At 35.1% G+C, this 27,094-nt stretch overlaps 1 protein-coding gene across 5 annotated transcripts in view; it reads right to left on the reverse strand.

Moving 5' to 3' along the window:
- LOC150094589 (nuclear receptor subfamily 2 group C member 2-like) overlaps positions 1-27,094 on the reverse strand; it is an 808,056-nt gene that overhangs the window by 451,761 nt on the left and 329,201 nt on the right. For all 5 annotated transcript variants that reach the window (XM_090412047.1, XM_090412048.1, XM_090412044.1 and 2 more), the window contains one exon: positions 8,021-8,178. In XM_090412047.1, coding sequence (XP_090268173.1) covers positions 8,021-8,178 — 158 coding nt within the window. The remainder of the gene's footprint in view (positions 1-8,020; positions 8,179-27,094) is intronic.

Consider the following 27,094-nt stretch of genomic DNA (forward strand, 5'->3'; position numbering starts at 1 on the left):
ATTTCTAAGAAGGACAATGATGTGAAGCGGCATCAACATAATCAAACTCTGTTAGTTTGCTTTCTTTCTATAGATAAACTGCAGACTCCCATTGGGCTGTCTTAGGCAAAGAACATCTGGGAAATGAAGTCTGGAATTATGCGAACACTGGTTCATTATGCGTGCACACATTATTCTCTACAGAATCTCCTCTGGAATAAGAACCGATGTTAATTATTCAAATGAAGGATACCATGGATCCATCCATATTTTATTTAGCTATAAATTATAGATGGATTCATGACATAAATCTCTTAATTGTGCAAAATAGAAGCCTTTTGGCTCTATACTTTAATAATTGATATTGATTAATTCTACTTTCCTCTCTAATGGTTACAGCTTTCATTTCATATCTAGAATTAAAGAATTATGACCTTAATACTCATTCTCCTTGAGAAGACACATGTACAAAGAAAGGACTGTCAGAAACCTCTAGGCTTTTGCATCAAGTAAATTCATCAAGTATTTTGCATCAGGTCTCCTTCCATCCTGTTTCAGAATAAGTGTCCTTTTTACACTCACAAAAGGATCAACTGCCTCTTCTTTTCCACCAAGCCATATACCAGAATGATGATAGTTATCTAACTAACACTAGCTGGTAGCTGAAGAGTTTGCATTAGATCATAGCTAAGTGATACTTCAGCAATTGATCTATGAAGTTAGAAAACAGTAACTAGTTTAAATTATGAAGACTGCTTTCTCCAAGAAAGATGTTCTTACCATATGTGTAATTAGACTTATGAAATCAATTTTTAGAGATAAAATTAAAGAGATCAGAAATGATTATCAGAATTAGGAGAACAGTTAAGACAGCAAATGAAAGCAAAATATGGCAAGGAAATTTAAAACAGATAGATCTGTTTTGGTACAAAGAAAAAGCATCAATATCACATCAAATTCCATTCACGAGTGTGTTAAATCTGGTCTTGCAGTCATGTCATTTTTTTTAATGAACTTTAATGAAAGAAAGTTGAAAAACTCTTTTTATCTAAAACAGAAAATGAACTGCCTGAGATTTTTTCAGTGTTTGATGATGATGTTACTTAATATTCCTCATTACTATCTTAACTATTATTATTATTATTTTTTTTTTTTCAGTTGAACTGTTTTTTGTTTTACTTTGAACTCAAATAGCATTATAGATCAAGCTTTCCTCAGAACTGTAACATCATACAATCTAACATATCCTTACTTTGTAATTGCTATTCTATTCTCTTTAACATCCCAGAAACTTGAGTGAAAATTCTGTAGTCATTAAAAGATTTTTTAGATAAATAATTTCTATTTCTATTATTATTACCATAAAGTCTGTGCAGTTTGCCTAGTGGCAATGCGCTTCGCAACCATATGCCTGGGGAAGGAGTTCGATTCCTGTCGAAGACGACGTGAGGAGCTCAAGGATCTTCCTCAGCCATAGCCAAGTTAGCCGGTCTTGTTCGTGGACAGGGCCCCCCCCCCTCAGTTTATCTGTGTTTTTTCATCCTGCAAGCAGGCGAACTGGCCCCGTGAATACACATGGATTACAGTCATGAATATCACCCTTAGGGGATGCAGCGGAGGAGTGGTGAACTGACTGCATTATGCCAGTAATGTCTCAGTAGGAAGGGACTCAACCAGTCCTAGAACAGATAAGAAGGATAGGATAGGATTACCATAAAAGCTAGTTAAGAATAGGTCAAGGATGTTGGCAGAATGATAAGAGCTATCTAGCATTCTAGCTAATAGCTGAACACTCTGCATTAGATCATCAGTAAGTGATACTTCAGCACCTTGATCAACTAAGTTAGAAAACAGAAGTTAGTTTAAATTATGAAGACTGTTTTCTCCAAGGAAGATGATCTTACCATATATGTAATTAAACTTATGAAATCAATATTTAGAGATAAATTCAAAGAGATCAGAAATAGTTATCAGACAAAAAGAGAGTAGTTAAGGCAGCAAATGAAAGCAAAGTAACCCAAGGAATTTTTAACATGAGTAGGACATATCATAGAGATATCAGAAAGTACACTATAAATTATATAATTTAAACTTAGGACCCTAAATATTATAAAGATTATCTAAACAGCAGAGTAGGAAATGATTACCAGACATAAAAATCTTTTGGGATAATTTTGAGAAAAGCAAAAAGCTAATAATAATGGTAATTGCCTGCTGGATTTCTGTTCATGACGTGGATTAGTTATTACTAACACCATGTTCCAACATAAAAATTAGCACAAATTCACATGGAGAGAAGATGCAAGAAATAAGCAAAGTCTCACCAACTATGTTATAGTTCATAGCAATATTTTCCCACTGGTTCAGGACACAAGAGTATAGAGAGGTTTTTAAATAGGAAGTGATCACTATATTGTTTGAGCATGATAAAATTGAATTTCATATTGAAAAAAAAAAAGAGTGTGTAAGAAAGTTTTAAAACAAATCAAAGTTGAGCAGCTTTCAGAGGAAAGCTGCAGATGCAAATACACAAACATCATTGAAGGAAAAAAAAGAAAGAGTTTGAAAATGAGGACCAACCTTTGGAGTTTCAATAGTAAATCCAAGAAAACATTGACTGATTCAGCCAGAGAGAGAGAGGAACTTTGCTGGTTATCAGTAAGGATAGAAAAATTACATCTCCATGGTGGACTCAGGAAGTTAAAGAGGCAGTCAAGGAAAAGATGAAATCATATCGAAAGTTCCTGGCAAGTAAGTCAGCTTGTGCTCTGAGAGAATACAGAGAAAAATGTAATAAAGCAAAGAACTGTTCTAAAACTAGCTAAACAAAAGTCACAGAAAGACTTTGGTAAGAACATAGAAAATAAATATCAGAAAGGTGCAAAATATTCTGGGACTATTGAAAAAGATTAGAAACAGAGGAAAAAGTACTGTAAAAAGAATCAGAAGTGATAAAGGTGACATGAAAACTGAAGATAATGATATTCTAGATGTAAGGAGTAATTACATTGAAACACTACTAAACGAAACAAACAGTGTCAGCACAGTGGCAGAAAACTCCCAACAGGAATACATCTCCATATTTGAAGAAGAAAAAGTCATCAAAACCCTAAAATGTGGAAAGGCAGCTGGAGTAGATGAAATTCGACCAGAAAATATGGAGGTATAATAGTTTTATAGTGGCTACATTGCATAATTCAAAAGGTCTGCACAGAAGGTCGAATTCTGGATGACTTGAGCAGAGCTCTCATAATACCCATTTATAAAAAAGGGAAATAAAACTGAATGTGAGAATTACAGAGATATTTCCCCTACTAAGGGTTCCTAGTATGATTTATTCGAATATACTCGAGAAATGGTTAAAAATAATTGTGGTAGGGATGCTTGGTGAAGAACAAGCGGGATTCAAGCCAAATAGAGATTGTCAGGATCAGATTTTCACTTTAAGACAAATAGTTGAGAAATCTTGGGAATATAACAAGGATTGTTGATCTAGAAAAGACATATGACAAGGTGCCAAGAGGAAAGCTCTTCAAAACGTTACAATTATATGGTGTAAATGGAACATTATATTGAGCAATACATTGTCCCTATTTAAGCTGTAAGTCAGCAGTTAGAACTGAAGAAGCTACAGGAAGATGGTTTGATGTTAAATCAGGTGTGCAACAAAGGTGCACATTATTTCCAGTTATTTATTATCAATATGGATCACATTATGAAGGAAAGTGATATTAAATACGATATCAAAATTGGCAATGTTAATCTTTGCTCTTTACGTTATGCAAATGATGCTATACTTCTGAATATATCCAGCACAAGTCTGCAAGATTCCCTCACTAAATTGAATAACTTTTGTAATAAATATGGTATTAAAATCAGCAATGAAAAGACAAAGATAATGAAAATAGGCAGAAACATTGAAACCCTCAACTGTATCCTGGTGAACCTATTGATGAAGTAAAAGATTTCATCTATTTAGGCACAATTTTTAGTGAAGATGGCAAATTGAATACGGAAATAGACAACAGAATTACTAAAGCTGGTATGGTATGGTAGGAAGTCAGCTGAATAAATTTATATGGAATAAGAAAGAAATTTGTCAAAACACTAAATTAGCTGTATACAAGACACTGTTCAAACCAATTTTAACTGGATCTGAGAGCTGGGTTAGAAATAAAAAACTTGATCAAACACTGGAGACCTCTGATATGAGAGTTCTGAGAAAGATTAATGAAGTCATTGGATGGCATCAATGGAAGTATCTCATTAAAATATTAGGATATTAGGAAAGAACTCGCCATTGTTAGCGCATTCAGAAATGTGTTAGTGGAGCTATTCTCAAGTGGTATGGCCACTTAAATAGAATGGGAGAGGAAAGAGTAGCAAACAAGTGTTCTCACGCAGGTTGGCAGGAAAAAGACCCAGAGGAAGATCAAGATGTAGATGGATTGACACAATAAAAATACGCCTTAAATGACATTAATATATGATCTAATAACATTGGAGTTTTGATAGATAACAGATTAGTTCGGAGGAAAATTGTTGATCAGAAGTTAGTAATGGTGTAACTTTTTCATGTAGTACTATCATAATTATCCTGTACACTCCATAGGGTTCAGGAATTTGATGATGATGATTATAAAGAATATTAAAATAATAATACGAATATTATTAATCGCCGATACTTTTATAGTTTACTATATTCGGCATGAAACTCTCCGATTCCAATCTTTGAGTTTCTTATTCGGTTTTAAAACAATGTGGGATTTAATATCCCCTTAATTTAAATAATGTTTATATCGCCGAAATGAAGCCTATTGGCTCTTTATATTTAAGTGATTATAGCCTATGGTTATCATAGTTCAACATTTTAAGAGTCCAATCCAAAGCAAGTATTATTCTCCATTTTTGGTAGCACATATTTTTGGGAAAATATGCGCTACCAAAATAATTTTCAAAAATAAAAACAGACAAATTAAAGTGTAAATAAGACTTTCAAATGATAATTTGCATAATATTTTAAGATTGTGTGTCATGAACTTTGAAGTCCTTTCTTTTAGAGTTACACGGTGATCAGCATTCATTTTAAAAATTTATGGAATTTACATATATCAAAAGCACACAACACTTCATAAACACAATCAAAGACATTACATTAGAAAAAGATGATTTATTAGAAAGTTTTGACATCTCTGCCCTCTTCACGAACGTCCCAATCAATGACACAAACCCTCTCCTACAGAACAAATTCCCTCCAGATATCACGGCACTCTTTGCACGTGTATTATGGTCGGGTTATTTTGTATGGCAAAATGCCTTCTACTTACAAAACGAAGGTACACGGGCTCGCCATTATCCCCCCCATTGCTAACTTTTACATGGAACATTTTGAGCAACCTGCCTTAGGTTCCTCCCCTTTAAAACCCATATGTCTAAGCCAATGTCTGGCTTAGATATGTTGATGATGTTTTCTCGATCTGGTCCCATGGCCGCCAAACATTAGACACATTCCTTAGCCACTTAAACAAACAACACAAATGCATATAATTCACAATTGAAATTGAAAAACACAACACACTTCCGTTTCTGGATACACTTGTCACACGTCTTCCCTCTGGCAATCTTTCCTTTACTGTTTACTGGAAACCGACACATACGAGACAATATATACACATAAACTCCTACCACCACCCAACACAAAAACTAGGTGTCATCAACATGCTAAAAAACAGGGTGCAGATGATCTGTTCCAACGAACAGGCACTAAAAGACGATTTAAAATTATCTTTAATACTTTCCAAAAAAAAGGGATAGAGCCAAAACACTATTAACAAAATTCTCTACAAAACCTCAATAAAAAACAAAGACAAACCAGACTACAGCAAAACTATAATCATTCCCTACATTAAAGGAACATCAGACAAAACAAACAGAGTACTACGAAAATACAACCTCAAAGCCACCTTTAAACCTCCTGCAAAATTAAAAAGCTTACTCAACTCATCCAAAGACCCACTCCCTCCACTAGCCCACCCTGGAGCATATCGGATTTATTGTACTTGCAACTTACCATATATAGGAGAAACAGGACACACAATTCCTATCAAACAAAAAGAACATAAACGACACATTAAATATAATAATTATGGTGAAGCTGGCCTTTCTGATCATGCCCTGAATTCCTTACACAGAATTGACTGAAAAAGCACTAGCTGTCTACATTGCACTAAAACATGGTATGAACGGAAATTTAAAGCATGTGAGATTATTATCAACCACCCCCAATCTGAACAATAATGATGGTCTAAAAATCCCAAAGACCCACTTCGACCCACAGAACGTTCCTAAGAACAACTATAAACAGGACTGTAGAAAATCCAGTATCTTAACAGCAAAAATAAGGATTGTAATACTAAAAATAGGACATCATTATTTTTTGTTTTGTATATCTATTAACCACTGTAATCTTTCAATGGATGCAATATATCCAATTTCCCTAAATTTTATTATTTACTAGTACATTTTCAAGTATTTTGTCCTACCTCCATCTCCAATGCTGAGGATGTAATTTGATCAACTCTTAAAAAAAAAAAAAAAAAAAAAAAAAAAAAAAACGTCAACAGTTTTCTCTGCAACCCGCAAAGTTTTTCCAGCAGTGAATGTAGCCTCCAGGAGGTGAAAGGTTGAAGATTACTGGTATATAGCATTAGACAGATGAGGATAATCTTACCTGTGAGAGTCAGCAAGGATTTGTTAAGGGATAATCTTATTTAAGTAATCTAATTACATTCTATAATAAAGTAACATAAGTAGTTGATGAGGGAAATTGGCATATACAGCCAATTTTTTTGATTTCACAAAAGTATTTGTGAAATCAAAAAGGGTGCCACATGGTCAGGTGAAAATGAAGTTACAGCATATGGGTTTGGATATCAGGTTAGTGAATTGGATTGGTGATATTAAAGAGTTGTGTATAAGGGTGTGAAATGTTTGCTCATTTTACAAAGCAGGGTATAAATTCTGGGAGTATTAAATGCGTAGTTAGTTTTTGTTTAGCACTGCCAGGAACTAATGCAGCTGTTGCATGTGTTTTTTCATTATTAAATGCGCTCTGGACAGATGGAAAAAAAAAAAAAAAAAACAGACTTAAAATTGAGACAGTAAAAGCTTTAATCATTGTAAAGATATATTTTAAGAATTTCTCTTGTGCTGAGTTCTATGATCAAATATCAAAAAAAAAAAATAAATAAATCTTGAACAGGTCCATAAATCTATAAATATTTTTCTAAGTAAATATGTTTGTGATTAATAATCCTTTTTTAAAGAGGATTTAAAGTGGTGTTAATGTATGTTTCTAGAAGTATTTAATTTAAAGTGCAACATATATAATAGTTTTATTTTTGGTTTTCTTAATTTTTAACATGTCCCGTTTTTTTATAAAATGTCCCAGGTTTTTTAAGTAAAAATTTCAGAATGTCCCAGATTTTAGTAAAACATTATGGGAACCCTAAACTATGGTATCCTAGACACTACAAGAAATAGCAAAACTAACATCAAGACTGTAGAATGTTAGCTATGAGGACAGACTGAGAATACGCGAACTGCAGAGTTTGGTCTATAGAAGGAGAGGTGATATGATTGAGGCATTTCAACTGTTGAGGGGTGGCTATATTGTGGACAGTGGAGGAGTTCTTTCATATGTTTAGCTGAAAAGGAAGGAGCAAGGACAAGAGGCCTGAAAGTAGTGAGTAAGAGGGTGAGAAATGGTTTTTTTTGTATAGTTGGACCTTAGAATGCAATGCTTAATAGGATAGTGAGAGCACAAACAATGAATGAGTTTAAGGAATGGTGTGATAGACTGTGTTGTTTAAGATGGACCTTCCACGATGAGTCTTATTACTCCATGTTGGTCCAGAATAATAATAATAATAATAATAACTGAAAGAAATCTGCAGTGTATGCATAGATTCAAGGTGCCATAATTTATACTTGACTGTTTTGCTTCAAAAATTATATTTGTTAATAGCCATCATTAACTTACTGGGCTTGCAGGTTCTACTTTAATATTAACATCACCGGATTCACTCACTGGGCTACTATCACAAGTACCTATATGATGTTTCTCCCTTGGAGAACTTGGAGGACTGTCTTCTGTTTGAGGAGCAGAAGAACTAGGACTAGCAGAGTCAGAGCTACCATCTGTAACAGAAACAGAGTAAATACCAAAAATCAACATAAAAGAATTAAAATAATTTTCATAATTATTTAATGTTGTTTTTTGTAAATTAATTTTGTAAATAAATTTTGTAAATAGGTGCATTAGGATAAATAGAAACCTGCTACATTAAAATTACCAACATCTCTCACTTTTCATATAACATTTGTTAGATATAAATGCTAGCAAGTCTGTAGACTTCAGTGAAAAATTTAACATAAATGAAGTGCATTGGTTGCTTGCTAGTGGCTGAGAGCAAGAATCTACCACTAAAGAAATGCTGGCATTGTCTGTCTTGAAGTGTGATAATTCTCTTGATGAAAAAGTTGGCAATAACTTTACAGATTCTAATGCATCAAAGGAAAGGAGAAAGAGTTGTTGAGTTGCTTGAGTATGCAAAATGTGTTAGGGGACCTGCTTCCTAGAGTACAGCAAGTAGGCTGAATGAAAAAAATCTGGTGAGTGGATGAACATTAATGAAGAAACACCTATTGTTCATTACATATGGAATCTGAAATTACATTGTTCTGAATGAATCCTGATAAAATCAATGAAAGAATTGCACTGTATTATTTTATTATATTTCATTTATCTGAGTTTTCTAGTCCCTTGGTGCTTTAAAGACACAGGACAAGTATAATGAGTGGATCAGAGGAGCAGTGATGAATTAATATTACGACTTCAGTTGGTTTAGCAAAACAGCTAATCTGGCAATGCTCTGGAACTAAGGCACCCTTGGTTCCAGAATCGATGGTGTACTTGCGCGCGCGCGCGCGCGCACGCACGCACGCACACACACACACACACACACACACACACACACACACACACACACACTGGTGTCCAAAAGTTAAGAATAAATTACATTTTTACCTGTATCTAAAAAAAAATTTTCATAACTACTGCCATAAATTTATTAGCATACTAATAAATTATATTACACAAAAAATGTGTTATAAATATCGTACAAATTAAACTGCAGTATGTTTTCGGCAAAAGTTACAAATTTCCTAAGGACATAATTAAGGAATTAATATATAGTGCTAACAGAAAACTATGTGAAGAGAAATTTCAGTATGGAATATGTCTATACCCAACTGCAATGCAGCACTCATAATGTCATACTATGCTTAGCACCAAGTGATTCAGAAGTTCTTGATGCAAACTGACCCATTCCTTCTTCAGAGCAAGGATAAAAACTTGTTTGTTTTCTGGAGTGGAATTTTGAACAGCAATGCATCTCCCTAATGCATCCAAAATGTGTTCTATGGCGTTGAGTTCTGGAGAGCATGCTGGCCACTCAATTGGATTAATATGCTTTGTCTCCTGAAGTTTCTCCATTGCTTGTGTATAATGTGGTGTGACACTGTCATCCATAAAAATTAATTCTTTGCCAACAGCACCAATGAACAATCGAACATGATGTCGAAGAACCTTGTTGCAATATCGTTCATCAGTCATAGTAGTAGCTTATATATATATTATATATATAGTCCCATCAGTCATTAAACATCATAATCTAGATGATGTTTCTGAAACATTACAAGACATCCAAGTATGCAACTTTATTCCTTCACAAAAAAGAGCTTCCTTCAAACATGCTTTGCTTAGTCAGCCTTTGCCATTATCCTGTTAAGTGGTACCACATGACTCCTTTGTGCACGATTCAAAAATTTGAATGTGTACTCGCTTTCTACTCGAAATTGTGAGTTATACAAATTGCCACAAGCTGATTCGTCTGAATTTGTGGTTGTCATCTTCAGAAATAGTGTTCATCCTTAGGTTTTAGACAGCAGTATATATACTGTATATACATTTTATTTATTTATTTTTTGTCTGTGTCTGTGAATGAGGAAACAAAAATGAAATATGCTTGAGGAAGAGGAAAATGGTGCACTGATATTATTGTTTGCTATGACATTTTATTGCTTTCAACCCCCCCCCCCCCCCAGGTTTCTGCTGGGACTAACATTTACCTCCAGTCTCTACTGGCATAAACATATCATATTAATTGTTTCCTTAGCATCTAAAACACTAAACATCCTCTTCTGCTCAACATGCTATTTACCCCACCCAGCTACTAACTATAAAACTTGAGAATACTGCTCAGTATTTGGGGGTAGTGCACCTAAAACTTCCCAAAAAATTCTCAATCCTGTCCAGAGGAGAGCAATTCGGCTCATAGATGATCCTTCCCTTACACATTCACTTCAATCTTTATCTCAGAGATGTAATGTTTCAGCAGTGTGTTCTACAGGTACTTTCATGGTCACTGCTCCAATTAACTGATAACCATCATTCTGCCATGTTCTGTTGGGCCTATTAAAACAAGACCAGAAGCTGTTCAGCATACCTTTTCAGTGCAACTGCAAACACACACTGAACCTGCCTTCTACTCATCATCTTTTATTCCATCTACTTTTATCCTCTGGAACAGCCTTCCATCCTCATGAAGTGCTTTCAAACAATTACAACCTACTGCTTTTCAAGAAAACTGTCAATAAACTTCTTTCTCAATCCAACACATATATACATACATACAGCATTCAACCTCTTATGTATAGGATCAGTAATAAAAACGCCTTCAATATGATAACTTCCAATCTTCCTGTCTTATTTTCTTCTAAGTCACTCTCAACATTTGTACATTTTAGTCTTCCTCTAGATCTTGTCCCTGCCAGTTTGGCTTCAAACACCTGATCTGATAATTTTACAACTCCCATTCTGTTCTAATGATTATGGCACCTTATCAATAATGTCCAGTTCTTTTTAATATCCTAATTTTAAAGATGGATCTGTTGTTTAAGACATCTATATATTCTCATGATTTTTCTAACTCTCATATTTTTGGTGCTCAATCAGTGGTCAACCATTTATTTTCTAACACAACTATCTATATGTTTAAAGTGGTCTGAGCAATGCCTTGTAAATATTGCTTTTGAAAACTGCATTCATTTTATATCTACTTTATTATTATTCCAAATATAGCTACCTTTAATCTTAAACTGGTTCCAAAAGTAACTATTTGCATTGCCTTTCTTTTATATACAACAGTTTGCAAATGCTTAAAAAATAAACTAAATATTCATTTTGATCTTCTTCTTCTTCTTCTGCAGCTTCTTCCACTTAAGTGGGGTCACTGTTTGTTATGAGTCTCCTCCACACCTTCCTGTCTTGGGCTGTCACCACATCCAAGTTCTTCATCTTCAAGTCCTCTTCTACCAGCTCCCTCCATCTCTTCTTTGGCCACCCACGCTTCCGCCTTCCTTGCACATCCATCTGCATGACCCTTCTTCCCACATATTCGTCCTCCCTCCTCATCACATGACCAAACCATCTCAACCTTGCCTCCTGTATTTTCGCTCCTAAGTTTGTAACTTTCACTGTTCCCCTGACATAGTCATTTCTCAGATGATCCTTTCTGGTCACACCGCACATCCACCTAAGCATTCTCATCTCTGCTACTTCCATCCTGCTGATGTTATTTTTCCTCAGGGCCACAGTTTCTATAGCATATGTCATAGCTGGCCTCACTACTGTCCTATAAATTTTGCCTTTCAGATTGATCGGCACCCTCTTATCGCATAACACTCCAGCCATCTCCCTCCAGTTCCTCCAACCTGCTTGTATCCTGCATCCCACTTCCTTCTCAGCTCTTCCATCCTCTTTCACTGTTGAACCTAAGTATCTAAAGTCTCTCACCTTCCTGATGATATTTCCTTCCAGCTCCAGATCTGTCTCCTGGCCACCGCCCACTGCGCAACACATATACTCTGTCTTACTTCTGCTCAGTCTCATACCTCTCTCTTCCAGTACTTTTCTCCATCTTTCCAGTTTAGTTTCCGCTTCTTCTCTTGAATCTACACACAGCAAGATGTCATCTGCATACAACATTGTCCAAGGTGCATCTTCTCTCACCTCCTCTGTTACCACCTCCATCACAATATTAAACAGAAATGGACTTAATGCTGACCTTTGATGCAAGCCAACTGTTACTTGAAAACTTTCTGTCTGTCCCAAACAGGTCCGAACACTTGTCTTCACATTTCTGTACATTTCCCGCACCAACCTGACATATTTCTCCAGCACCTTCTTCTCCCACAGACACCTCCAGACTTCTTGTCTTGGCACTCTATCGTATGCTTTCTCCAAATCAATAAATACCAGATGTAGCTCTCTTTGTTTCTCTCGATATTTTTCCATCATCTGTCGTAACCCAAAGATAGCATCTGTTGTTGATCTACCAGGCATGAAGCCAAATTGTTCCCTTGCAATCTCCACCTCCTTCCTCAATCTACCATCAAGAACCCTTTCTAGGATCTTCATTGTGTGGGACATCAACTTTATTCCTCTGTAATTTTTACAGTCTTGTGCATATATTCATTTTGATAAAAAAATATTCATTTTGAATAAAAAAATTTAAATATTCATTTTGATAAAAAAAAAAAAAAGTTTGTGTTATCAATTAAATAACAAAGAATACAATAAACAGGCCCTGAATCCTTCCATAGCATATTTCACTAGCATAAGTGCAATATTCTTATAAGGAACACACACACCATGATGCCAACTTAAAATAACATTTAAACAACAAACTGCCAAAAAAATATGTTAGTTATAGATGCTTTATATTTTTGTATTTTCCTTTTTTTTTTTAATATTAATGAATAAAATTAAATGTATATATAAAATGAGGCACCAAGATTGCATTTTCAGGCAACCTGGAAACTAGATTTTTTTTCTTCTCTGCTCTGCATATAAGTATATATACTATTTATGTTTCAAAATATGCAGGCTCAAAAAAAAAATCCAGGGTGCCAGGTTGTTTCTAACAACAGTATCAATATTACTTTCAAGTCTCCATGGAGTCTGAAGATTCATTGCAGGGGTCAGACATCACAGACCTGGCTTGAAGACATTCAGAGTTGGAGCATTTACCATCCATTCCAGCAATGCACTGCAATAGACTCTTTCCATCAACTTATGTCTCAATCATATCGCCTTTCTTCCTCCTATTTATCAAACTATGCAGGTCACATTCCCTTCATCTGTCCTCATACCCAACATTACAGAACCCTGAGAGTCTTGGTTATTTTTAAGCACCCTCCATTGCTTCCCTATAGTCAAGTAACCAGATCTGTGCAGAGAACTCAAATGTAGCGCCTGATTGACTAATACTATTACATTCTTCTCTGTGCATGTCAGGGATCTTATAAAAGCAAAAATTTTCTGGGTAACCTATACGACTTTCTTGTGCATGCCTCCCCCCCCCTCCAGAACTTTAATTCCCCATCAGAGCCTTCATACCTCAGTCAGTATAGATGAAGCCCTTTGGTCAGAAAGACCTGGGTTCGATTCCCATCTGTGACACGAGGAACCTTTATATGGTCTATTTCGGTGAAAGGTGAGTTAGCCAGTCTCACATGAAGGTAGGGAGTTTTTTCACCCGGAAACTCGGATTTTTTGCCCCCAGAACAGGCAAACTGGCCTTGTGAATACACATGGATTACAGTCAGGAATACTTAAGATGGTCCCTCCAGCCATAGGTCTGATTCGTCAGCTATGCCAGTCCCAAGCCTGGATAAAAATAGGGTGGGAGTGAGATGGTGCAATTCTTCCCCAAAAAAGAGGCTTGTAGTCGTTGTATCATCATACGAAATAAATAAAAAAATCTGCAAAGATACCTAGGTTCATCACATTCTCAATCTCCTGGAGCAAAGTTCCATCAATATACTAAACCTCATTCCATCTTCTCTAGCCAAAATGCATGCCTTCACACTTAGAAACATTGAAGTGACATCACTATTCTCCTGCCCAAAGCAACAACCTATTCAAATCCTCTTACAACAACATCATTGCTCTTTCTAATTCAGTATCTAATTCAGGAGAAAGGAACTGAATATCTCCTCTCACACCATGAGACTATATCAACTATATTACTGATATATAAATACAACAGTGGTCCTAGAATGGAACCCTCTGATACACCACTTGTCACCTTCCTTTTTGGAGCACCACATCCCATATACAACTTTTTTTTATTATTAACATCTTATTTCCATGGAGTCAAAAGACTCGACACTGGCACACAGTAGTCTTTATGTGGCCTGATCAAAGCCTTATACAAGTGAACCACAATCGCGATGCTTCCACATGTCAACCATCCTCCTCATTATTGCCATAATCTTTTGGGATGTTCTTACAATTTTAGCAATGTGATTCCTAAACTTCTAGTCTCTGTCCAAAATCGCTCCCAGATCTTTCATCTCTTTGAACCACTTTCAAAATTTCTCTATTAATTACATCCCAACCTTGTACTTTGGAACATTAAATTGATAACTCCACTCGCCTGCCCACTTCCAGTCTATTAGGATCCTCCTGCAAAGCTACAACATCTGCTCAACCTCATAGTTTTTCTGAACTTTGCATCATTGTCAAACAGCCACACATCTCCAGAAAAACCAATCCCAATGTCATTACCATAAAAGTTAAAGAATAATAGCCCCCAAACAGATTCCTGTGGCACTCCACTAGTGACTTTCATCTCTTGGGATACAACTCCTCCATACACAACCTGCTGTTACTTATCTGATGACCAATCAGCTATCCAACCCAATGTCTGTTATCTAATCCATTCTGTTTCAGTATAGCTACCAGCTTGTCATATGACACTCTATTAAAAGCCTTCAAAAAATTCAAGTACGCCACTGTATATGAATCCCCTTTATTCACTGAATTTGCCACCTTGTTGTAATATGTATGCAAACTGTTAAAACATGACCATTCCATAACAAACACATGCTGACCATATAAAGAATAAAGCTATTATCAATCTATTTTTGAATCCTAATGCTTACTAACTTCTTTAAGATCTTAACAATAATTCTAGACAGGCAAATTGGCATATAATTTGAACCCTGTGTTATCCTCCCCTAACAGCTGCCTTGTGATGTGGAACAATTTTTCCCACTTTCTGCTCCTTGGAACTTGCTCTGTTACAAGACTCATAAACAGGTTAAACTCATGTACAAATGGAGCCATTAATTCCCTAGAGCAGCGTTTCCCAAATGGCAGGTCACGACCCAGCACCAGGTCATGCAAGCTAAATGCCGGGTCACCTAAAAAAATTCTCGAAAACCTAGGTGTTTTTTTTGGGGTTTTCTTTTTTCTCATGAAACTCTAAAAATACAAGTAAATAGCATTTAATTGGGACTAATGAATAAATAATTTAATTAATAGAGACGAAAAATGAGCTCCGTCCACGTCTGCATCGCCATTTCACAGTCTCTTTGTTCGTGGTAAAGTAGCTCAACTAATGGCAAGGTTGCGCGGTGGCAACCGGGCCGCAGGCCGAATCACTTCTCATTAATAAATTACTTGGCTTTAGTTTAATTTCTTTATATTTTTGTAAGAGTAAATGGGTGTGATAATATTCTGACTGAGCTGCTGAAAGCTTTGACTGGCAAACAACTATTTAGTGGAATCCATTCAGGACATCTATAAAACAATACAATTACCTGAAGTTTTTACAACATCTATCTGCATACCAATTCCAAAGAAACATATGCACAAAATTGCGAGGATTACAGAACTGTGAGCCTAATATCCCATGCATCTAAAATTATTTTAACCATTGTTAACAAACAAATTGAAAGAGCCATAAACGGTGAATTGAGTGAACAACAGAAAGGCTTCAGAAGAGGAATGGGAACCATTAATGCTATCCTGGAACTAAAAATACTAATAGAAAGATGACTTGAAAGAAATAAGAACATTTACATATGCTTCATAAACTTTCAGAAGGCTTTTGACAGGGTAAAACATAATAAAATGTTCAATATATTAGATAAATTAGACATAGAAGATCACATAAGATTATAAAAATGATTTACACCAAACAGAAAATGCAGCTGTTTAACGATGAGACTTCTGTAGTGAAAATAAAAAGAGGAGTTAGACAAGATTGTATCCTTTCACCAAATCTATTTAATATCTATAGCGAGACAGTGATGAAAGAGATTGATAAACAAAAAATAGGAATTAGTACCAATGGTATAAAATACAACAATCTCAGATATGCTGATGATACCATTCTAATAGCAGAAAACAGAAACAAATTAATCAAATTACTGCAGCTACTAATTGAAGAAGGTAAAGAATTTGGATTACATATAAATGCAAAAAAGACCAAATTTAAGAAAATCTCAAAAGAAAGTAGATCTGAGCCAGAAATATTCATAAACAATATGAAAATTGAATATACAACAGAATAACAAATATTTAGGCACCTACTTTACTGCAGATGGAAAGCAAGATAAAGAAATAAAAATATGAACAGCCATAGCTAAAGATACACTCTGGAAAAATAAAGATCTGCTCAGAAGTTCTGTGAGTATCGAGACAAAGAAAAGAATGATAAGAACATTAGTGTGGTAAATTTTCAAATATGGAAGTGAGACCTGGATATTCAAGAAGAGAGTAAGGCAACAGATAATGGCCTTTGAAATGTGGTGCTATAGGAGAGCTCTGAAAATCCCATGGACAGAACATGTGACAAATGCAGATGTCCTACAGAGAATGAGAACACAGAGATCTTTATTACAGGAAATGATCCAGAGAAAGATGAGATTGGCAGGACATGTACTGAGAGGTTCAGCAGGACAGAGGATACTAGCAGCTTTAGAAGGAAAAATTATGGGAAAAGGATCAAGAGGTAAAAAACGAAGGATATGGCTTGAAGATGTAAGATCATGGACAGGATCACATGGCTATGCAGAAACAAAAAGGAAAGCCACCAACAGAGAGAACTGGAAGGACATAGTGCTGCACCCTCTCACTAAGGAAGCTACATGAAGAAGAAGAAAAAGAAGAGTAAATGCTTTTTTTATTATAATAATAATAAATGAAAACTCTATGAACATTCAAATCTGTTTTATCTATTGAACCATAAAAATTTTAGTGGGTCACGAAGATGAAGTATTAAAACAACCGAGCCACAGGAAAAAAATTCTGGGAAACCTTGCCCTAGAGCATTGCATTCCTTCAAGACATACAGCATTAGAATGTCAAGTCCTAATGCCTCATTAGGTATCCAGAAAATTCACTGAAAACAATTTATTGAAAGACGAAAAAAAAAAAAAAAATTAATTGAAAGACAGTTCCTCGAAAAAACAATCTATCAATCAGCAATTAATCAAAAACACAATTTATTGAAAGGCAATATTCACAGAAGACCAATAATTCATCAAAAAATCACAATTCATCAAATGATTTGTAGTTCTGATGAATTATCAGGCATGTGCAGTGACATTTATTTATCAAAAAACAACTGAAGTTTTTAATAGATTAACTTGTGATTCTGTTGAAGCTTAGTATGTTATTCCCCTTATACACTGCTTGGAAAGAAGTCAACGGACACCATACTGTAAGGAAGAAGCAGCCATAGTGCCCACCTTAAAAATATTATAAATCATAAAAGCAACAATATGCACACATAAAGTTAACCATAAAAAACTATATGAAAAATAATTTATTGCAAAAAGCATCACCTTTTTGTGCCAAAAACATCACATTCACGAAATTCAAGAGGAATTATCATCATGACATGTTTATCAATTTTATCTTTTTATCCTTCACATCAGAATATCAGCATTTTGCAAATTACAGTGCAATACTTTAATAATGATCAATCTGGATGGTTCAATCACTGGCAACAATATATTGACATGGATAATTCATCTCATGGAATCTTTATGTTTCTAATTAAAGGCACTTATTATTACAATTAACTCTTATTATTATTAATAGTAGGTGCATTATTATTATTATATTTATTAGTGCAGCAGTCAACAATGCCGTGAGAAATGAAGAACAAAGACCAGACACCAAAGAAAAGTAACGATGCACATCAAGGTAAGCTGCTTCCTGATCCTAAAATTACAGATAACCTTGATTCATTTTAAACTCATGGTAAAAGACTTGCTAAATACACACATGGGAACAAATCAACAAAAGATTTGAGGAGTAGGAACGTTACATACAGTTCAATAACGAGACCTCTGAAGAAATGTTAGGAACCGTGAGAAAAATAAAGGCGAAATTAATGGTAGCGATAGAAACGCAAGAAACACTCCAACGCAAAAATCAAGAATTGCGGAAAGAAGTAAACACACTCAAGTGTCAAATGGAGCACATGCTACAAAAAGAAAGAAAAAAAGAACTTCAAATTGAGGGAATAACTACAGAAAATACAGAAGACTTAAGCAACATAATGCAACTGATCGGCAGCAAAATTGGAATTCAAATCGCAACCACAGATATCCCCTCTATTAACCGATGCCCACAAAAAAAAACAAAGAGAGACCACCACCAATCATCGCTCATTTTACCAACAGAAGTCTGAAGAGACTCCATTCTTGGAACAAGCAAGAAAACAAGGCTGACAACAACAATCCTAACTGATAAGAAACTCCCAACACCAATCCATATAACAGAACACTGGACTATATACTTCAAAAATATTTTATATCAAGCAAGGAAGACAAAAAAAGAGAAAAACTATAAGTTCCTGTGGACTAAGAATCCACAGATATTTATGAGAAAGAAAGAAAGAAAACACTCAAGTATATAATTACAAGTGAATCCGACTTACACAGCCAACTAATATAAAACACTAACTTTTCATTCTTTTTTTGTTTGTGTGTACGTTGGTCTTTGACTCTTTGAAGAAATGGTCAGACAACATTTCCACCAATACCAACGTACACACAAACAAAAAAATAATTAAAAAACACTGGCTTACATTGATAACACAGCTCAATTATATCATGATAAACATAGATGCGTTAATGCTGACCGAAGTTGCAATAAACGACACAGAAATTTACGCTTACAATTACCAAACCTATAACTTATGTAGACCAAACAGAAGAAGAGGTGGTATTGTGAGATTTATCAAAGAAAAATACAATGTGACAGAAAAACAAACTCATTTGGAACATGCAGAAACACTAATTTTGGAAATCACAAATAGCCACAATAGTATTAAATACACAATAAACACAATACACAGACCCCCAGATAATAATCCACCCAGCTTTCTTCATGAGTTAGAAACATGGATAAGCAGCATCGAACCCCGTACAACACACAGGCTCATCCTAATAGGAGACATTAACATAAATACTCTTGACTATGCTTCTTCAACCACTAACACATATCTTGATATACTAAGTCAGTACAACATAAACCATACCATTAACTCCCCAACAAGAGAAGAAATACTCAATAACTCACTAACACAATCATGCATTGATCATATCAACATACGGGCTCCCATCCATACATATACATCATCAGTAATTAACGTCAAAATTGCCAATCACTACTTTGTCTCAACTTTGTTTTATTACATTACCTACCCCCCCCCTCCCACCACCACAAAAGTCGACAAAACTCGATCATACTAAAGAGCATTGTCGATAACCATGTAAAAAATACAGACTGGAATTCCCTACTTAAAATAAATGATCCTGTAACATTATATGAGAATTTTCAATTAAAGTTCACAGAAATATACAAAAAAGCAACAAAGCCTACACAAACGAGGCGACAAACAGACAACAATCCATGGATAAATGACGACATACTAAACAGTATTACTGTAAAAGAAAAGCTATGGAAAAAACTTAAAAAGTCACCCAGTAACACATATTTACAAACCTTATATAAAAACACAAGAAATCAACTAACAACAAAAATTCGTAGGACAAAAAAGATGCTACTACTTTCAAAAATTCATGGAATATAACGACAACATTAAGCAAACATGGGCTACACTCAACAAATTAGTAACTCAAAAAAAAAAAAAAACTTCAGCACAAGATTTTATTGAAAAAAAGCTTCGGACAGGACACAAACCAAGAAGAACTAGCAGACTCATTCAACCATGCTTTCACAAACAATATCACACAAGTCAAAAAAGACAAACTACCAATGATCAACAAAAAACTACCAAACACAAAGTCAACAACAAACGATGTCTTTTCCACCCTGTAACAAAACAGGAACTGAAAGAAGCAATCCTACAACTAAAACCAAAGACCACTCCAGGAATAGACAAAATAAGACTCACAGACCTTATAACACACTTTGAACAAATAAATCCAATACTTTTGAAACTCGTGAACATAATATTCGACACAGGCATTATTCCACACACAACTAAACACTGCAGTAATTACGCCAATATACAAACATGGCAAAAGAAACAATACTCAGAACTACAGATCAATAGCTACACTACCAGTCATCTCAAAAATTCTAGAAAAAATAACACACACCAGACTACAGAACTACTTACAGAAGTACAACATCATCTCACAAAACCGATATGGCTTTCAGAAAACAAAAAGCACCATCACTTTATTAGAAGACATCACCAACACAATGAACAAACTCTCGACAAAAACAAGTACGCCGTCTTTATACTGCTGGACCTAACTAAAGCATTTGACACAATTGAACATGACATACTACTCAACAAACTATACTCAATAGGTATAAGAGGAACACTGCATACATGGTTGAAGAACTATCTCTCAAACAGAACACAAGTAACAAAAACAGGATTCGAACCAAGATCTTTCTATATAAAGGGCTTCATACCAACTGAACTATGGAGGCTTCATTATTATAAGTAGTATCATGTGATGTCAGTACATTATTATGCAATTATTACAGGATGAATTTTACCCAGATTTGGTATTTGAAACTTTTATAAAAACTTGTAAAACTGTTCCAGTTTTCAGTTCAACTGTATTCAGAGCTACAAAGGAACAACATGTTGAAATTACGTACTGATATAACTCTCTGACTTAGTGGAATTGGTAGAAGTTGTCTGTACAAGAAATTGTTTGCGCTGTTCAATTTTAGTTCCAACCGTATCACTTTTATTATATAACATTTTCGTAAAGAAGTTTCAAAATGATATTAGTAATTCCACTCTGGCTGGATGAAATTTAATGAAATTTCACAGTTAAGATATATATTAAATTTTTTCAGTTTTAATTTCAATCTGACTATTATTGTTGTGACAAAATCAGGGTAGAACGAAATTTATTGTCCAGAGGTAGATCACTACCTACACAATGAAGCGGTATATACACTTACATAAAATGTTCTAAAATGCAACAAAATAATTATTATGTTTTAATGACAACTAACATATGTTGTCTCTATCTTGAGTAACTATAGATATTGTTAGTAAACACTTTTAAACAATATTTTGCAAGAAAATTATTCTTTCAATGAATTATGAAAGAATTCATCGAAAAATTATTGGTGTATTGTTTTTATTAATGAATTGTATTTTTGATGAACTGTTATGCGATAAATTGTTTATTCAGCAAATTGCTTTATCAATGAATTGCCATTCTTTTAATTAATTGTTTTTGCTGAATTTTCATGGAACTGTCTCATTAACATCTAGTTTCCATAACTCCTCATATACTTCGCAAATTCACCACCAATCCCCTCTCCACCATATCCTCTACACTCTAGTTTCTTATGATGTTGTCTTCATGAGGATGAAATATACTTCAACTTCATCCTCTGCATTGGTTATAAACTAGCATCATTCTACCATGGTCAATTTCTTCTACTTGCCACATATCAAAAGAACTCACTAGGATTTTTCTTAGCTTCATTGACTAATTTATCTTCTCATACTGCACTTTTAAAGTAAATAGTTTACTTTATGCCTGAAGAAAAATGATGTATCAAGAACATGGAAGAAGGCTACCCCAATTCTGCTACATAAAAAAGGTGAGGTAGAAGACTTTGCAAACTACCGACCCATCAATATACTATCAGTGGTTTACAAAGTGTTTACAATAGTCCTAGTTCATAGGCTTCGTATGACTCTGGACATAGCACAACCAAAAGAACAGGCAGGCTTCTGAAATGGCTTTAGTACAATGGACCATATTCAACTGTTGTACAACAGATTATTGAACAGTGTAATGAATATCAGTTACTATTATGTCTTGGTTTTATTGATTAGGAGAAAGTCTTTGATTCAGTAAAAAATCGTGCAATACTTAAAGTATTATGAAACCAACAAGTGGAGGAGCCATATGTCGGGACCATCAAATCAGCATACACCAATGCCATAGCAGCAATTCATTTCAATGGAAAAATCTCTACTGTGGAAATACAGAGAGGTATAAGACAGGGTGACACAATATTTCAGAAATTATTCACAGCGTGCCTAAAAGAAATATTCAACCTTCTTGATTGGGAAAGGAAAGGTCTGAAGATAAATGGAAGATATTTAAACCATTTACGCTTTGCAGATGACATAGTTATCTATACTTCAACTGCTCATGAATTACAGCTCATATCCAAGAACTCCAAATTGCTAGCAAAACAGCTGGACTATAGATAAACCTAAAGAAGACCCAAGATATGTTCGACAGCTATGTCCAATCAGAAATAATAAAAATAAATAATGATGAAATTAAACAAGTAGATCATTACATATACTTAGGACAACAGATATCGATGGAACAAAATATCATGGATGAAATTAAAAGATACACAATGCTTGGGTGGAAAGCATTTGGAAAATTAAATTCAATATTTAAAAGCCAACTACCATTATGCCTGAAAAGAAAAGTTTTAAACCAATGTATTCTTCCTATATTGAAATATGGTTGTGAAACATGCACACTAAATGCAAAGGAAATTCAAAAATTAAGAAACAACACAATTTAGTATGAAAAGAAGTATGTTTGGTATCACAAGACTGGATCACAAAAGGAATACGTGGATAAGAAATCAAACCAGAGTGTCTGACATCATAGGAAGAGTGAAACATCTGAAGTGGGAATGGGCTGGGCATATTGCTCGAAGACAAGATCAATGATGGACAAAAGTAGTACTGGATTGGATTCCAAGAGAGAAAAAACGACCATGATGCTGACCTAAATCATGGTGAACTGATGATATCATCAGATTTGCAAGAGTGACATGGGAAAGGACAGCCTTGGATAGACAGTTTTGGAGTTTTTCACTTACCAGGCCTACTTTTGTACTTTTTATGCAGCAGATTATTACCAACATTCATCTTGAGTTGCCTGCACAGTGCCTTCTTCTTCTTCCAGATTTCATGCTTAATCTCTTTATTTATTCATTTTCTCCTACTTTATTTAGCATTTTCACATTTGGAATACAATCAGACACTGCTGCTGTTAAATAGCTCTTGATCAATGCCAAAGCAGCATCTGTCTCCTTTTCCGTCAACTTCTCATTCTATGCTGTTCTTACTGCCAGTTGTCTACTAAGCTTTTCATAATCACTAGCCTTGTAGTTCCACATATGTATCTTCTTCAAAGAAGGTTACATATGATTATTTACCAACCAGGAGAGCATGAAGTGATGCTCTCCTGATTAGACACTTACATTCATAACCAGATCTAAGAGGCTTAAATCTTGTGTGCCACCTGTTACATATTGCCTAAGATTACTGTTCCTTAAGAGCTTGAGAAATTCATTATCCTTATTCTGTGATACTTCTCTTCATTCCAATCAATAATGCCATATTGGTGTAACTGAAATCATCCCTAATGATCACCCTTCGCTTGCTCACAAGCCAAGTTGCTTATACATTTCGTTGTCTCCACCCTCCACATTTCCTGGCCTGTAGCAACATCCAACCAAATATCTCATTCTACTAACTTCCACTTAACATACTGCTTCAAAACCACTGCCACTTTTTCCCCCTTGTATCTGAACCTTGTGTGAACATAAATCCCCTTGCAATCATCATCAGCAGCACTCTCCCAATCTCTTCTTACCTTTCTTATCCTTATGAAAAACAATCATATCCTTCCATTTCAATCCTATCAAGATATCATTCTCATCCAATCACATTTCACTTATTCCAACTATTCTCAGGAAAATACAGTAATCTACCATTTATCAAAAAGCTTCAGTTACCAGAACAGCAAGTTCACATAATTAATTAAAGTTTCATTAATTAACGTATCAAATGATGCTCTACAGAGAAGTTGGATGACATTCAAGGGTCAATTAATTGAAAGGTCGTTGTTTGGAAAATCAAATAAATGATAGATTCCTCAATCAGCTCAACAATTTCATCTCCCTTATTTCTGATACTCCAAATTTATAAATAAGCATGATAATTAATTTCTTGGTCTACGTCTAGTCCTACACATGCTGTCCTTCACTGTGATTTTCCACACTTTCTGATATCTGCTCACCCTCAGAATTTGTTCTATATATCCTCCTCCTCCACCCAGATTCAACTACCCACATGTATTCCAGGTCATTCCATTCTAATGCTGACCAATCCCCCATATATGCATTCATTACTACTTTCAGAATCCACTCTCCTTACACTGTGCCTTCATGACCTTCCTGGCCCACCCCATTTAGCTGTTCAAATTGCATCTCCATTCACACTGGTCTTACCTAGTGCATTCTCCTGCTCATTTATATCATTTCTGACTTTAACATGCCGGTTAATATCAGTCACCATCCTTATCAGCCAAGTTATCAAGTGACTATCCATCTCCACCCTGCTCACTCTGCACATAGTTTACCACGTGGTACTTGATGAAATGCTTTAATAAAATCCAGATAAATCACAGTCTAAGCATCTCCTCTATCCAATCCACCAGTATCCCTAATATAACATAACCAAGTTATGTTATAACTAAAGCATAACCTTCCCTTAAAAAACTCATGATGTTTTCTCTCAAAAAGTTTCCATTGTCATCAGTCCAAGTCTGCATTTTATCTCTAACTACTTTCTTTAACTTTTCACCACTATACATGTACACACACACATACACCAGCTTATGACTGAACACCATTGACTTGGATTCTCTCTTGTGCAGTGGCACTATTTTTCCTTCTTTCAACTCTTCTAGGACTGTTACCAGATTCTTGATGAATAACTAAGTCAAGGACACTGACAGCTGTTTTGCACATTCTTAATATGCATAGTGTTATCCCATCCACTGTCACAGCTAAACACTTCCAATTCTTGAGCTGACAGTCTTCTGTTCCCTTCCTATTGTTATTCAACACCACTCCTACCCCCCCCCAATACCTGAAATCATTGGTGCACCGAGAGGGGGAAGGGGCCCTGGCCCCCTATACTGCTTATGAATTAGCGTTCATTGCAGATGCTCAGTCATAGATTGTATGCGATGCGTAGTGTCAAATTGTCTACTCAACTCGGGTCTCCCCCGCAAAGATTAAATCCTGAGTGCACTATTGCCTGAAATAACCTAACAAAATACTTATCTATGACATCTTCCACAGATGACCAGTTTTCAATCTCCAGCAATGAAAGTCAGTTTTCAATATTCACCCTTTCTTCTACTAGCACCATAACTCTAGAATTCTCTAAGTTTTGCTTTGTTGCTTAAGCCAATCTCGTTTCATATGTCAATTTTTCCTTCCTCATGACCTTCCTAGTGCTGCTGAGGGATAACTTATTCTTTATATCTCTTCCATAATACCCCTTTCTTAAAAGCTCCTGCATAATTCCATGATTCATTCATTTCACTCCTACTGTACCAATCCTAACCTCAGGAATAAAATCTGACATTGCCATAAGTAACTGATTTTGGACCAAGTCCCAGGCATCATTGATTTCATTTCCCATTCAATCGATTAAACTATACAACATATCACTAATCTGTTTAATATGCGTCTTTTATTTCATGAAACTTGCGACTGCCTAGCCACTTCCCAAGTCTAAACCACATAATCACTCTCCTCAAACTGGTGGCAGCATCATAATCTGTTATCACTGTATGAAATGATATTAAATCCAATACTCATATTCCACATACTGCTTCAAATGTAAGCCACATAAAACAGTTGTTCTTAAGCAGTTCAAACAATTCAATGTCCTTATTCACATGTGTTACTTCTCATTTCCAGGCAATACTTCCAAGTCACCATTATTGCAACTTCCCTGTCACTCATCATTCTCATCTGCCTAAACATTTCAGAATCATCTCCCTCTATGCATCCTTGCCTGCAGTAATATCCTAGTATATATCTACAATATGTACTCACCTCAGTCTCACTCCAAATGTCCTCAAAGTCATTATTGCTACTGTTTTCTTCAAGTTCCACATGGAGAAGACACACCTCTTCTGAGATCATCAGTAACACTCTATCTCCTCTTCTATCTTTTTTGTCTTTTTGAAAAATGCTATAACAATTATATTCTATTCCAGCAAGTACGTCAACTAAACAAATCATCAGATCTATTTAAGCTTGGACAATGTAGTAATACCTCACAAGTTTTCTTATGAATATTTTCTACATGAGTTTTCCTGTCTTTTGTTATTAGCAGTATGCCAACTCACTTTATTCCAATATCAAAACAAGATAAATATAATAAATTTAGTTTAATCCTTTATCCAAGTGTGAGCAAACAAAGTTTGCACCTGAAAGTATCTTCAGGACTGGGGTAAGGTGGTACAACACCAGGACACTCCTTGCAAAGGTGGTGCTACCAACATTTTGGTAGCTTGCTCCACCTTTGCAAGGAGTGCCCTGGTGTTGTACCACCTTACCCCAGTCCTGAAGATACTTTCAGGTGCAAACTTTGTTTGCTCACACTTGGATAAAGGATTAAACTAAATTTATTATACTCTAACCAAGTGAAAAATAAACTTTCAAAACAAGGTAAAGATATCCCGAATTAGTAAAACATACAGCAGCATTCTTATTAACTTAACTACTACGTAAATATTTTATAATTCCACGTATTAAAAATCATTTCCTACCACATTTTTTATACATTTCATATAATATTCAAATACAAAGGGAAATAATCATATGTTGAAATAT

The sequence above is a fragment of the Typopeltis vanoorti genome, chromosome 22 (assembly GCF_054136105.1).
Source record: "Typopeltis vanoorti isolate ZY-2024b chromosome 22, IOZ_Tvanoo_1.0, whole genome shotgun sequence".
NCBI lineage: Eukaryota > Metazoa > Arthropoda > Arachnida > Uropygi > Thelyphonidae > Typopeltis > Typopeltis vanoorti.